At 41.6% G+C, this 14,532-nt stretch overlaps 1 protein-coding gene across 8 annotated transcripts in view; it reads left to right on the plus strand.

The window, feature by feature from the left end:
- The window catches only part of FRMD3 (FERM domain containing 3), a 239,809-nt gene that overhangs the window by 143,853 nt on the left and 81,424 nt on the right, over positions 1–14,532 (plus strand). For all 8 annotated transcript variants that reach the window (XM_045022407.1, XM_045022401.1, XM_045022404.1 and 5 more), the window contains one exon: positions 11,943–12,040. In XM_045022407.1, coding sequence (XP_044878342.1) covers positions 11,943–12,040 — 98 coding nt within the window. The remainder of the gene's footprint in view (positions 1–11,942; positions 12,041–14,532) is intronic.

A 14,532-nucleotide genomic window follows, 5' to 3' on the forward strand; every position in this document is an offset into this window, starting at 1 on the left:
GGGCTAATCATTAGTATCTTTCCTTGGACAAATCTGTGTGTCTCTGTGTAAACTTGGTGTAACCCTGGGCCATGCAACGAACTTGCTGCAAGGCTTCTTTAATTAATCTTCGTAAAATATTTTGAGGCCATATAATGGAAAGTTTTTGTATAAGGGCAAAGTATCCATATAAATATTACACAGAATGCATTCTTTTAATGTGTATTATAGGTATAAAGCAGCTATGGTATGTAAGTAATGCTACTCGATTTATTTTGCTATTTATAAAACTTTTGAATTGATCAAAGCCTTCTCTTGTCTTTATGTTGCTTTCTTTTAGGAACTATGCACTGTACAGGGCCTAGAGAGGCAATCAAAATTTCACCGCTGTAGGCTTTTTGGGAGGGATTTTGGATTAATTTAAAAGAAGTTGTCATTTTAAAATCAAATTGCTGTCCCAATTTTTTTAGCTACGGTTCTTATAAGTATCAATTAATATAACTATAAATTGAAAGATGCTAAAGGCAAAATACTCTCGATTTAGCTAAGAAGCAATACTAAAGGAAAAATAATTTCCTTTTCATTTTAACTTTTGCATTTGACAGCATTTTATGTATAGTCCGTTTTGCTCATTTCCCCATATTGTCATTTTGGCAGTTTTTCTTGTTGCTTGTATGGGTCTTTCACATGGAAATAGGGAACAGGAAACATTTCTAAAAATCGGAAAATGTAATTGTATAACTACGTAGGCTCTGAGAGCTTGCTGCTGCAGCAGCAGCTAAAAGAGGAGTCAGTGTGTGGGATTATAAATGGGAGCTAAAACCCCCTCTATCACTAAACTAAATTAAGTGACTTCATTTTCTTTTGTCAAAATGACCATGGATTAAAAAGATATAAAAGGTGTCAGTGTTTAGCAGTATGCAAACAGTTGTTTCCTCTTGACCCTAGCTCCCTCTTTCAGTAGGACATCCCTGCACACGCACTGTACCTTTCCTTGCTGGTGAGTTACATCTCTTGCCATGGATGTTTTCAGATACTTTACTCGAAAAATATTAAGGACATTCTGGCACGATGACCTCTGCCCCAGTTGTGCTCCCTAGGAGTGTGCCTCCCTCCTGAAAAGTGGTGGAGTCAGCTGAATCATAATGCTGCACTCTTGATAGCACCTGGAGTCTGCCAAGATCAGAGCACTTTACCAAAGGTTATTCTCACACACATTCAAGCAAGATAAATGTATCTTGCTTAAATATGGAAACGGAGACCCAGCAAGGTGAAGTAGCTTGCCCAAGGCCATACATGAAGTCAGTAGAAGACTCAGGAATAAAATCTGGTCTCTCTTCTCCTAATCTCCTGTACTAATCGCTAGACCCAAAAGCAAGCTGCTTATAGACACAGACTACAGCTATATGACAAGAAAAAAAAATGGGTGAGGTCCTGTAGTGCAGAGGCGGATTAGGGGTTTGTGGAGCCCTTAGCCAGAGCAAGTGGGGGCCCTTCCCCCACCCCTTCTGCCTCAGTCCCCCAGCACTCCTGCCACGGAGCGTAGTCTTGCCCTGCCCCACCTGCCCGGCACTCCTGTCGGGGAGTGGAGTCAGGGCTTGGGAGCTTGCCCTACTCCCCGGCAGGAGCGCAGCAAGCCCCCGCGCCCTGACCCCGCTCCCTGGCAGGAGTGTTGGGCGAATCAGGGTGCGAGGGTGCCCCAATTGGCTGGGGCCCCTGGGCACAGGCCCCAGTGGCTAATCCACCATGGCTGTAGTGCACAAATGACGAATCTTAGCTACAGTTCTCTCTGAGTATTTCTCTTAGTTTTGTACTCCCTCCACTGTGTATACAATGGCATTTACTGTATCACATCTCTTGCATTGTTTGATACACAAGGTTAAATCTGACATATGCTGACCCTCTCTAAATATACAATATGAACTACTTTACATTGTAGTCTTTACAGAGCTTTATAGAAATAATTTTTAATAGAATACTCTACAATCATCAAAGAGATATGGATAGATAGATGGGAGAGGGGAAGATCTTTCACAAGAGGTGGTCTCATTTCCCTTGCTTTTCAGTGCCAATGTTTAAAAAAGTCCTATCAGATTGCTGGCTTTTTTTCGCTTATTAAAAAACGGAGAGACGTGATAACGGGTGTAGAATTTAAATAGGAGTTAAAAGGCCTGGTGGGTGCCACCAACAGTGAAGCTAATAGGTCTCTTGTTAGATGTCTGCTTAAATGGTGGCTACACATGTTGAAATGATAAAAAATCTGTGTGTAAATTTAACTGCGAAGCTGCAGGTGGCTTTAATTGTGTAAAGTGTTTCAAACTGCTAATGCAGTGGCTCTCAACCTTTCCATATTGTACCCCTTTCAGGAGTCTGATTTGTCTTGCGCACCCCAAGTTTCACCTCACTTAAAAATTACGTGCTTACAAAATTAGACATAAAAATATAAAAGTAGTGTCAGCTTGCTATTACTGAAGAAGAGTTCCTTACTTTCTCATTTTTACCATATAATTATAAAATAATCCACTGAAATATAAATATTCTACTTACATTTCAGTGTATAGTAGTATATAGAGCAGTATAAGCAGGTCATCGTATGAAATTTTAATTTCTACTGACTTCACTAGTTCTTTTTATGTGGCCTGTTGTAAAACTAGGCAAATATCTAGATGAGTTGACATACCCCCTGGGAAGATCCCAATGGGAACACTACTCCTTGCTGAGAACCACCTTGCTAAGGGACCAATAAATGAACACAGCGGTGGGAAGGGGTAGCTGGGTGGTCAGATCTACATATTACAGATTTTCCCTTGAAGAAGTTGACAGATCTGGATGCTAGATTATTTAAGGTCAGCCCCGGTCCTTAATGGCAATTCCAGAAGACTCCACTAGACTCCTTTAGCTTGCTTGTTGTTTTTTGGTACTGGGGACCAGGTAGCTTCAGGATTCAGCAGCCTAACAGACCTTTTGCTCTGTTTCAAAACCTAGCTGCCAACTAGAAGCAGAAGGAAACTTTTCATGTGGAAATTCCACTGCAGCTGTTGACTTGTGAAAGATACCTTTTTTTGCTTTTAGCCAAGTAATGCTTATGTTAGAGCAAATCAATGTAGGAAGTGACCTCGGGACTAACAGCTGCAGCCAAAACCAAACTAAAACAGACAAAATATTGGTCTTTTTCCCTTTAATCCTTATTAGGTTATTTTTATGTACTTTTAGGATTAAACTAGATAGCAGAGAAATCAAGTTTTAAATAGTGGCCTGAGAGAACCTGGTGCCTATATAGGCTGAGGGATAAATGTTGTAATTAACTGCACAAAAACATCTTAATGCCAAGGAGAGGTTGCCCAGTGATGCCTTATGCCCTTCCAGAACATTTAGTTCAACTACACTCAGACCTCCAAAAACCAGGAAAGGTAGAGGTAAGGAAATACAAACTTTAACGTCTGACAATCAGGAACTCTGGAAGCAGTGACATCCCCCTTGCTCTGCCTAGCAGCTGAGCAAGGGGGATGTCACTGCGTCCAGAGCCTGCCTCACTCTGTCCCGTGTCCCTTCCCCCTCCCACACCCAAACTATGCTGCTGGGGGGTGGGGCGCGGTGGCCCGAGACTGCCCCAGCAGCAGCTGGTGTGCTGAAGGCACAGAGGTCACAGAAAGTCAAGGAATCTGACCTCTGTGACAGACTTGCAGCCTTACCCATAACGCACCAACTAGCACTCTACCCTTACAAATGAATTCAGTTCTTAGTTCTTTCAGCTGATCAGAGAGCAATAGAAGGAAAGGGACCTGTGAGCCCCCTCCCCTCGTCTGATGAAGCAGCCATGGGGAGGAACTGTGGGGAAAGGGATTGGGTATTTTTAGAGCAGGCATTATAATTTCACTAGAAGTGTCTGCAATCTTTGTGATCTTGGCCTCCGATACTATATCCGTAGTGTGTGTGGCTCTCTGTATGACACAGCCTGATACAGGAGATACAAGATATCTGGAGGTCTGATGTGGGCAGCAGCCTGTCTCTAATAGAGTAATGAACGCTGCTTGTAAAAAGCAGCATCTGTCTGACCTTACCGAACATCCCAGACCACAACAGTAACTACTAATTTTTAACATACACTAATCAAGTAATCAACCGCCCGGGGGAAAAGACCACCCCATGTTTTTCATCTGTTTGTTCATCCCTGTACAAACACAGTTTAGTTTCTCTTTTCATTGACTCAGACCCCCTTCTTGCAGCCAGATTTCTGGGCAGAGACTCTGCAGGACTGTGATAGTGAGCTCGAAGGCGCGCACATTTTTTCAGTGTTCTTCCAAGTTTCTTTTTTAAACCAGCTTGCCTTATTTTGGCACATTTCAGCCGATTAATTCTCCACAGACCTGTGTCACATAAGTATCACAGACTTGACGAGGTTAGCAGTGCGTGTGCGCGGGCAGAGATGTAACAGCCCCATCACCACAGTCATCAGCAGGGATAGAATTCAGTATCTTTTTTTCCAAAGTGTATTTACCACTGGAGCTAAAGGTGCAACTGTTTGTTATTGGTATAAGTGGGCTTTTAATCTCTTGATAGACCAGACACTAGAATGGGAAACAATGCAATTATCCACCATGTTACATAAACATCTAATCTAGTTTGCTTTGGGGAAAGTGATGCCCACTTCAATCAGCTGTACTAGTGGTGATTTATTTTTATTTATTTAGTTTGAAATTTAGGGATGTTTAAACTGCTGTATTGTGTGGAGAGAAAAAGCAAGGGGCTCAGAACAGCCTGTAGAGAAGCATTAGAGAGGGTCTCCAAAACCCCTGTTTGTCCTAGAGATGGGCTGTGCATCAGCTTGCTCCATGGAAGTATGTAGGATTGTGTATGGGAAGACTGGGTCTGTGACAGTAGCAAGACAAATAGGCCCGTAGGTTTCTCAGATCTACTTTGGCACAAACTTTTATTATGTTTTTTTTAAACGTCAGTTCATTTCACTGTTGTTGCTTCGGTTTAAAAAAAAAAAGTTACTCATTTTTGTGCCATTAATTCAAACCCAAGGGCCTCATGCACTCCTAACTCTTAATCCCTACATAGTCATATTAAAAGACTAGAAGTGTGTCTTGTCTATGATTGTGTTGTTAAAATTAGAACACCCAAAGTCCCTTTAAGGTCTAAAAGATAATATTGAATCAGCCATAATCCATGATTATCTGCTGCTGAAACCAATATCACTACAGGGGAAATAGAACAAACCAATGTTAAAGGTGGATTATTTCAGCAAACCTTCATGTTATTTTCTAAATCATGTTTTAGAAACAGATCTTGAATCATTTGGTTGTTGTAAAAAAATACAGTATAAAATATTTCTGTGCAAAGTAGATGAAATAAAAACATTGTCAGATTAGCATTTTATTTTGTAAATATGATATAAGAGCTAACATTTAGTGGTCTGATTTTCAAACATGCGTAGTACTCAGCAGGTCAGTATTTGGTGATTCGTCTTTAGTACTCATGTACCAAATCAACTGGCCTTATTTTTCAAAAATCTGGATTTAAGAGATACTTATTTTGTGTTTGTTTATATACCACTCTTGCCCTTTCAGAAGTTTTCAAATATTTGCTGCGTTTTCTTTTAGGATCATTATAAACTACATTAACAACATTGTCTTACTACAGAAAAAGCAGAAAACCAAGCCAGCCAACCAGCCAAACCAAACAATCAACAAAAAAGCAACAATCAGACAAAAAGCCCCCCTGCTCCCCGCTTCTCCTACATCTTATGTTTATAGGAATCATGGTAATGACTTAATTTGGTGCCAGAAAAGATTTCAGTTAATATTAGTACTTTATATTGCAACTAGGGTTATAGTAATAAAATGGGGGTACAGCAGAACCTCAATTTTTATGAACACCAATCTTATGAGCAGCCAGTCATATGAACCATTTTTATTGACTTGGGGAAAAAAATCCCATCATGACAGCGATAAGAACAAGTTGACATCTCTTCGTATTCCGATGCCTTCAATGCATTGCATTTGCAGTGGTTTAAAGGACAAGAAGAAAGCAATGAAGTGCACCATACTGCAATTTTGAAATGTTCAATTTTATGAGCTCCTCAATACCCAATTAATAAAATAAGGGTTCTGTTTTATTGTACAGTTTATTCATTACTTCTTTTTGGTAATGTTAACAGAAAATCAGACATTTGCTGTCACGGATGCTCTGAAGTTTCTCTCCTCCTCACTGCACCCCCCCAACCTTAAATAGGACTAGAGACCAGAGTTGTTGATTAATGGTGGCTATACAGCTACAATTTTATAACAGGAAATCTTTGAATACAGAGTTCATTGGAGTTACTGACCACAGTCTTCCACACTTTAAGACCAAAATGAATGACATGATTTTAAAGCTGTCTGAATTTTATTTTGGGAAAGTAGCGAGCACAGACTTGTTTTTGTTTGTCTTGTTTTAATTTGTTGTAGACAATCAAGTATAATAAAGATAGTGCTGTTCATGAGATTAAAATTGCCCAGACTGTTTGCTTAGACATACTGCACTCACTCATCCACTCCCTTTCCCTCTATGTAGATCTATAGGAATACATATGAAAAATTGGGTTAGCTTTCCAGCTACCCTAGAAATGCTTCTGCTGCAGCTGTTGACCTAAAGTGACACAGCAACATCTTATTCACTAGGCGCAGAATGTTGTCACTGATATGACAAGATAGTTCACTCATTTGTAAGTCTATTTTTGGGTATTAATAAATGTACATCTATGTGTTTGGGGTGGTTTTTCTGGATGAGGGTGCCTAACAACATGGAAGAGCCTAGACAGTCAGTGTTTTGTGTCCCATAAGGAGTAGTAAAGGCAGAAAATACTGTCTTTCTTTCTACAGTGCAAGCCTTTTCCCTCTTCCCATTTGCATTAAAAGTGATGTAATTAGCAAAAACATTGCTATTTTAATAACATTTGGTTCCATTAATACAATTCTAAGTCAACACTAAATAATCCGGTGTATATTAACTTCCTTAAACATACTTCTACCATTTCTTTGTTGTTTGCCTGAGAAATGCTACAGGACACTATTAGGTGTAAGTGGTTGGCTAAGGAATTTGCAGTTTTGGATGATTTCTGTGTATAGCACATATTATTGACCATTGTGTGCAGTAATGTAATTTAATGGGATCAGTTGCTGTCAGTGTGTCAACTGCAGTTGATACTACAAGAGAAGGTGGTTGTTTTATCTCTGTTCCTGTGCTGTATTCTGAAAGTGTGTACACCTTTTGTTCTCAAACAGAAGTATGCCTAGGGCATGATTAATGTCGCTTCTCCAGAGTTCTGCTCACCATTTGCTGGTTCCAGTATTATCTCACACTTTACCCCACCTTCAGACTCAGAAACTATCAACCTGCAGTGTAAGAGCAGATCTGTTTGCCTCAGAATTGGCTAGCAAGTGCTGCAATGAACCCATGAGCTGCCTTTTCATAGGATTTGTTTTGTTACTCACTTTCCCAAGTTTGTTCCCAGAGTTGGGGTTATTCCCAGGGCTGTGCAGACTGATTTACATACTGGAGAGGATGATTAAAAGATACAAGCTTCAATACTGCTGGTTTGCCCCGATGCGGTTCTACCACAACCTCTTTTACCGTGTTGTCATTGCAGATTAAGGATATTTCATTTCACCAAAGCCTTCAATTTACACATTTTTTTTCCTCGTGGGAACCACCTGTGCTCCAGTAGCATCAAGTTTAAAATGGATTAGTGAGCTGTGACTGGACAAAGATTACATCAGTGAGACAGACAAAAATAAATAGTAGAGAGCAGTGCAAGAGTAAATGAAGCCTCTCAGGGACAAGTATCAGAGGGGTAGCCGTGTTAGTCTGGATCTGTAAAAGCAGCAAAGAGTCCTGTGGCACCTTATAGACTAACAGACGTAGAGCATGAGCTTTCGTGGGTGAATACCCACTTCGTTGGATGCAGGGACAAGATTCCTACGGAAACATCCAACACTGTAAGACACCAAAGGGACTTCCTGAAAAGTGACTTTTTTATTTGCTTGAAGAGGGATATAATGTTCTGTTGATTTAATATTTAGCAATAGTCTGTGTTCTGGGGAAAGGAGGCACACTGGTGGAAGACTTAACACTTTTGAGAAATGCTCCATTCTAGAGTTCATTACAGATTTACAGGCAAGATTGCTTGGCACAGGTTATATGGGGTAAATACATAGCCAGATAACCTAGACATGTAAACAGAGACCCCTGCCAGGATGTCTGTTGACAATGCTGCCTTAGGAGCCCAGGAGGTCCATTTCCATAAGCTGCCCATGCAGGTGAAGGTGAGAGTGGACCAAGCATAGTCAATGCAAGTCTTGAAGGATTCCAGTAGTACATAGAACTTCCAAAAATCCCTCCTGGCTGATTAGCTTCCTGCAGCTGTGCTCAAGTGGAGCTGCAAGGAGCTCAGCACTGGCAGCTGAGCACCAAGATGATCTGTTGCTGCTGCTGGTACTGAACTTGAGTTCCCGGGCAGCTGTCCCTTAGAGAAATGTCCCTAAAGAAATGCCTCTCTTCTTGCTTCTGGTGTTCAGTGCTGGTTTGTGGTGTAGCCAACAGAAGGTGACTGTGTCCTTTTCATCAGTTCTGTTCTAATGTGAGCAGCTCTGAGGGGGGTGGGGAAACTCTCACAACCAGGTGTCCTGTACCTCAGTGCCCACACTTGCCCCAAGGCCTCTCAGCTTTGCTTGGAAGTTTGTCTCAGATTCTGTAGCGCTAAAGGAGAGAATTTCAGCAAGAGCCAGTGTGTTCATCACGGATGTTGTTTCTACTATATGTAGTATTATGAGAGAGAGATTCCATAGTGTAGCCAGTGTTTAAATGAATGGGTTGGTCCACACAAACTAACAATTTATGATGGCGTCTCAGATAACAAGTGAGTATTCTAACCAGTGTATAGTATAGTGTTGCTGTTAAGGTTGCATCACAACTTCTGTTTAAAGCTCAGTGTGACATTACACCCCATATTCTTCATAGAAATATGCTTATGATATGAAGATGGCCTAAGATATATTTTACGTAAGATGGGTCTTGTAAGGTATCATTTGGAAAGGTTATGATTTACTGAATGATTATCCACTTTGTATGCATGTATCATTTCTGTATCTAAAGTTAGGAATATTGACTATGTAACAATTACAACTGGGGGTGTATTTGGGAGACACCCACTAGACAACAGGCCATCGGCTTTGATGGGCCATTATGAAGAAACAATAAGACTTTAAAGATACTAATCTCTCTCCTTCCTGAGAGGTATCCTGGGACATAGCTGTGACACTACTGGGTCAGGTGGTTCTGTCACCTGGTACTAAACACCATCTTGGACTTCTAGTAATTTACCACTAAAAGGAGGGGGAAGTCAAGTCTGGGAAACAAAAGATTCCCGCCTTATGTAAATCTCATTTAAGGCTGGGGAGTAAGGCAAACAGGACTCTTCTCCATTGCCTTCCTGACCAAGAAAAAAGACTGCGGAACGTATCTGAAGAGACAAAAGAATTGAGCATTGAGAAAGGTAAGGGCTGAGTCCAGACTGAGACAGAGGAGTCTAGTCTGTAAAGAGAAATAACTGAAACTGTAAACTACAGAAACTCTGCCTCCTGCCCAAAACAACATTTAGTGTGAGAAATTACTTCTTGAAGCCAGTCTCTTTAAGATTTTAAGCTTAGTATGCATGTTTTGTTTTATTTGTTTGGTATAATCTGCTTTGTTCTGTTTGCTATCCCTTATTATCACTTAATCTGCCTTATAGTTATTAAACTTTTTTGTTTATTATTAAAAACCCAGTTTGTGCAATTACTAACCTTGGGGGGGAGGGGAGAAGTTGTTTCTTCCTCCACATTGACGGAGGGGGCAAATTTATGAGCTTACATTGTATAGATTTATCTATAGCGCAAGGCAATATTATTTTGGATGTACTTTCCAGAAGGAAGCACTTGAGTGCTGGATGATTTCCTAGCTGAGTCTTCCCAGAGAGAACTGTTTGCAGATGCTGTGTGATTCTACAGCTGCTGCGTTCCTACCTGCGTGTGTATGCTGACAGAGGCTGGAGAGCATAATTCAGCAAAACAGGAAGAGGGAACCCAGGCTAGTGGAGCAGGCAGGCTCAGTGAATTCCCAATACATCAGGTGGCATCCTAAAAGGACAGTATAACCCGTCACAGTCAACTTTTCCAAGTCCTCTAAAATATAGATGCTTAGTCAGATTCCTTTGAAATTTGGTGTGCCTCAGGAGATTGGAGGATAAGGTTAGTAAGCCAGATGTTGAGTTATTTGAGGTAGGGGTTGTGGAGCCCTGGGGGAAAAAGTCATTTTTAAAAAAGTTTCTAGGTGGGGGTTTTTGTGCAGCGCTAGAGATCAAACTATTGATATGATATGGGTCAAAATGGTCTCAATCTGTCAAGCGTTACCCAAGGTAGTGCTTTGGAATTCACTAAATCCCTGGGGGATCAAAAATGAGATCAGTATTCAAGAACATGTTCTCTTGCTTAAATATGTAGAGTGGAAGGATTGTAATTGTGCTTGCACCAATAAAAAAAAATTTTTTTTTAGGCAGATGCTTTTTGGTTACCTGGGTAGTTTAAGGGAATGTGCCAGCACCTTTTCCCCTTGTGATTACCCTGTCTCTGATGTTTCTAGTTGGAACTTTTGTAACCTTGTGCAATGACAATCTAACAATTCATATTGCTTGCTACAAGTGGAGTTTGTTATAATATATTTATTTTATAGGGAGGTTTACTGTGAACACAGCAGAATAGTTAGGTGGTCTAACAAAAATTTTTGTTGGGTGGAGAGGAGCTGGAGACCAATATTGTATCAGGTGGTGAGGATGAGGTGGGGGTGGGGACAGGAACAGGAAGAGGAGTTCTGGCTGTGGAAGGGGTGGGACATGAGGATGTGTGTAGAAAAACCTTGGATTGGTGGTTTGAGAAAATCTGTATTTTACTAGTCTTGGGAGTGGACCCAAGTGGCTAATCTGCCCCAAGATCAGGAAGTAATGTGGTGTTTCCCAAGATGCACAGTGTGCAGATTTGGAATTGACAGCACAGTGCCTTGACCGCTGATAGAAGATAAATGTGTGTGCTGCCAGGGTTGCTAGTCTGTGGATACTGGGTGATTCCTGGATCATGAGGTTGTAGTAGTTTGTGGGAGAGCAAGGAGTAAACGAGGACATAGGGATTGCTGATTACAGTCTGATTTGGGTAGAGAGAGGTGGCCTGCATTGGCATCATGTTCTGCCCACTTTGCAGAGTCTAACTAGTGACTTAAGAGGCAGTGACCTACCAGATGTTCTGGTGAACATGGTATGGGCAATCTCCCTCTCCCCACTTTGTCCTTTTAAATAGTGTTAGTTAGAATCCTGTGGGTGAAAGTGAATGGTTTGTAAAAGGAGGTGAAGATCATGTATATTTCAGTAACTGTGGGGTTGCCAGAATAAAGGTATTTTTTTATAACTGGGCGCATTGGGGCATTGCTGAAAAAGGGCAGAGTTAAGATTGCATAGGCAACTTTTTACACTTCATTTCCTGGTTTTCAGAAGTTTCTGCTTGTTCAGATAAACATTCTGAAAGGGGATGACATACCCACAAACACCCTTTCTCTGAGCTAACATAGATTTTTGACATTAAATTTACAATAGGGTTCACCTCATATTGTGCTCTTCGTCATTCTCACAGTAAAGTACTGTCACTCTTGTTTCCCCAATTATATTTTTCCAGAGGGAAATCAACAGCTCTCTTCTTGTCTGTAGTCTAGTTTTATTACAGGTCATACCTTCCTTCCCATTCCTCTTCACTGCCTTTTTCATGCCGCAAGTGAAATACCCAGAATAGTTGAGCACAATGATGGTCTTGGTGATAAAGTAAATACAACATGAAAAGCTTTCACAACGGGGCCACCTCACTCTTACTCTAAAATGTTTTTTTTTAAATATATTGCAGATATCTTTTGTATCTACAAATAAAAAGGGACATTTTCCATGGTCGTTTGCTGTGCTCTTTTTCTGATGCTGCCTACTTGGGTGCCTGTATTGTCCAAGGTAAGTATAACCCACATTGTGAATTATTGTGAATTATTTCAGCACCTTGAGAGTGGTATTCAGTATAAACAGCAAAGGATTTAGAAGCATATTTCAGAATCAGGTATTAAAAAAAAAAGTGAGCCATTTTGTCCTTATGTCACTCTCTCTCTAAACTTTGACATGTGCTTCAAAAATGAAGGGGGTTCAGAAGTGTAAGAAACCAGCAACAAATTAGGACATTGGAAAAAAAAACAAATTAATCCTGTTAGGTTTTTATATGAGAATATACAGTATTTTGTGTATGGTACTCAGCTCTAGCTATAAAAGAAATCAAGGTTCTGTTTCTTTATATTTCTGAATATAAACACATTAAATTCCATATGAACGAAACAAAAGATAAGTTAATTGATTCAAGGGCAGTGGTTCAGATTGCATTTTTCCACCTTGAAACAAAGGAGATCTGAATGATAGTGGGACCCCAGGGAAGAGGGAGACAAGTAGATTACCATAGTCATGGGGTCTCAGTCTCTAGGTGATTGGAGTACCGTCCTCATTTCCGTTACTACCTAGTGGCCAATCAAAAGCTGTACTAAGTCAGTTTTAGAAAAGCTAATGTGCACTATAAGATGTAGCCTCTTTGTGCCTGTGTTAACTGAGGAATGGGCATGAGGGAAACAGAGTATGACAATGACATTCCAGAAATATTGGTGATGCTGGAAATTCCTGACACCAATGTAAAAATGCTAGAATAGGTTCTCCCTGGCTGTTCTGTACTGACCTGACATTTAGGGCCAAATTTTGAGGAAAAACTGGAGGTGCACATGCAAAACTTAGATACGTAACTGGATTCTTATATTGGTGCAGGCAATTATATGATTGCTAGTTAGATGTCTATCTGGACATTTGTGTGCACAGATACCCAATATGTAGGCTTACATTGTGCTATAGTAATTTGGCAGCAGTGATGTGTTGGAAGTACATCATCAAATTCTACCATCAGATTGGGGGACTCTGATAATTACATTTGCCCTACAATATGCCAGGAAGTGGCCAAACACCAGGAAGGGGATAGACCTATATAAAAAGAGGAGTAGTACTGTGATGTAAATGCCAGTTTTTTGCCCACATGAATGAGTGGTGAAATAGTGTATGAGGAAAAAGAGCTCAGTTGATTTCTCTCTTGAAATAATCTTCTTAAAATCTTGGTAATATTTTTAGAAGTGACACTTCTTTCTCTTATCCTTTTATGTTGTTCCTGGTAAATAACTCAATTTATTTACAATTTTGTTTACTACTTGCCTTAGAGTTTTTAATAATGTCCTTCACAATAATTTCTAAGTGATTAGCATATAAGGTTGCCAACTGTGTAACTGGACAAACCCAAACAACCTTGCTCCGCCCCTTCCCCAAGGCCACGCCCCTGCCATGCCTCTTCTCCAAGGACCGGCCCCTGCTCCAGCCCCCATCACTCGCTGTCCCACACCGTCACTCACTTTCACTGGGCTGGGACAGGGATGGGGTGCGGACTCTGGGTGGGGCCGAGGGGTTCGGAGTGTGGGAGGGGCCTCCGGGCTGAGCATGGGGCAGGGGGTTCAGGGTGCAGGCTCTGGGAGGGAGTTTGGGTGTTGGAGGGGGCTCAGGGCTGGAGAGGGGGGTTGGAGTGCGGCAGAGGGTGGGGCTGTGGGAGGGGGAAGAGGGTTGGGGTGTGAGAGGAGGTTCCAGGTGCAGGCTCCATCTGGGCAGCACTTACCTCTGGTGGCTCCTGGAAGTGGTGACATGTCTGGCAGCAACTCCTATTCTCCCAGACGGCTCTTTGTGCTGCCCCTGCTTGCAAGCACCACCCCCAGAGCCTCATTGGCCACGGTTCCCCATTCCTGGCCAGTGGGAACTGCAGAGTCAGCGCTCGGGGCATGGGCTGTGCACAGAGACCCCTGTCTCCACCTCCCCCTAGGAGCCACTGCTGGACATGTTGCCACTTCCAGGAGCAGCACGGAGCCAGGGCAGCTAGGGAGACTGCCTTAGCCCCGCTGTGCTACTGTACTTTTAGCGTCCTAAAATCTCTTGTTTTGGCTTCAATAGCCTCTGGGAGATAGAGACTGATACCAGGAGACTCCTGGCCAACCAGGAGTGTTGGAAACCCTATTAGCATGATCAGCAGGAGTAAATAAAGGTTTGGAAAAAGAGGCTCTATATTCTGTCTCCAGATTAGTCCCTCATGTACAGTATATCCAAAGCCAGAATGAGGCCCAGAGCTTGATAGCAAAGGCCAACAAGGCTAAAAATATGTGCCTACTACTAGGCTTCTAAATCTATATTTGGGCACTTAAATAAGAGGTCTGATTTTCTAAAGAGCTGACCACCCAACAGCTCCCATCGAAGATAGTTGGCCAATTCACCGTTGCCATAAACTGGTGCAAATTCTCTGTTACTGAGCACAGCTTTTGTGCTTATATACTAGGGCAGGATTAAACACATTTACTTCAGTGTTGTTACACTGGACTAGGTGAGAG

This window comes from Mauremys mutica, chromosome 6 (genome assembly GCF_020497125.1).
Source record: "Mauremys mutica isolate MM-2020 ecotype Southern chromosome 6, ASM2049712v1, whole genome shotgun sequence".
In the NCBI taxonomy this organism is placed as follows: domain Eukaryota; kingdom Metazoa; phylum Chordata; order Testudines; family Geoemydidae; genus Mauremys; species Mauremys mutica.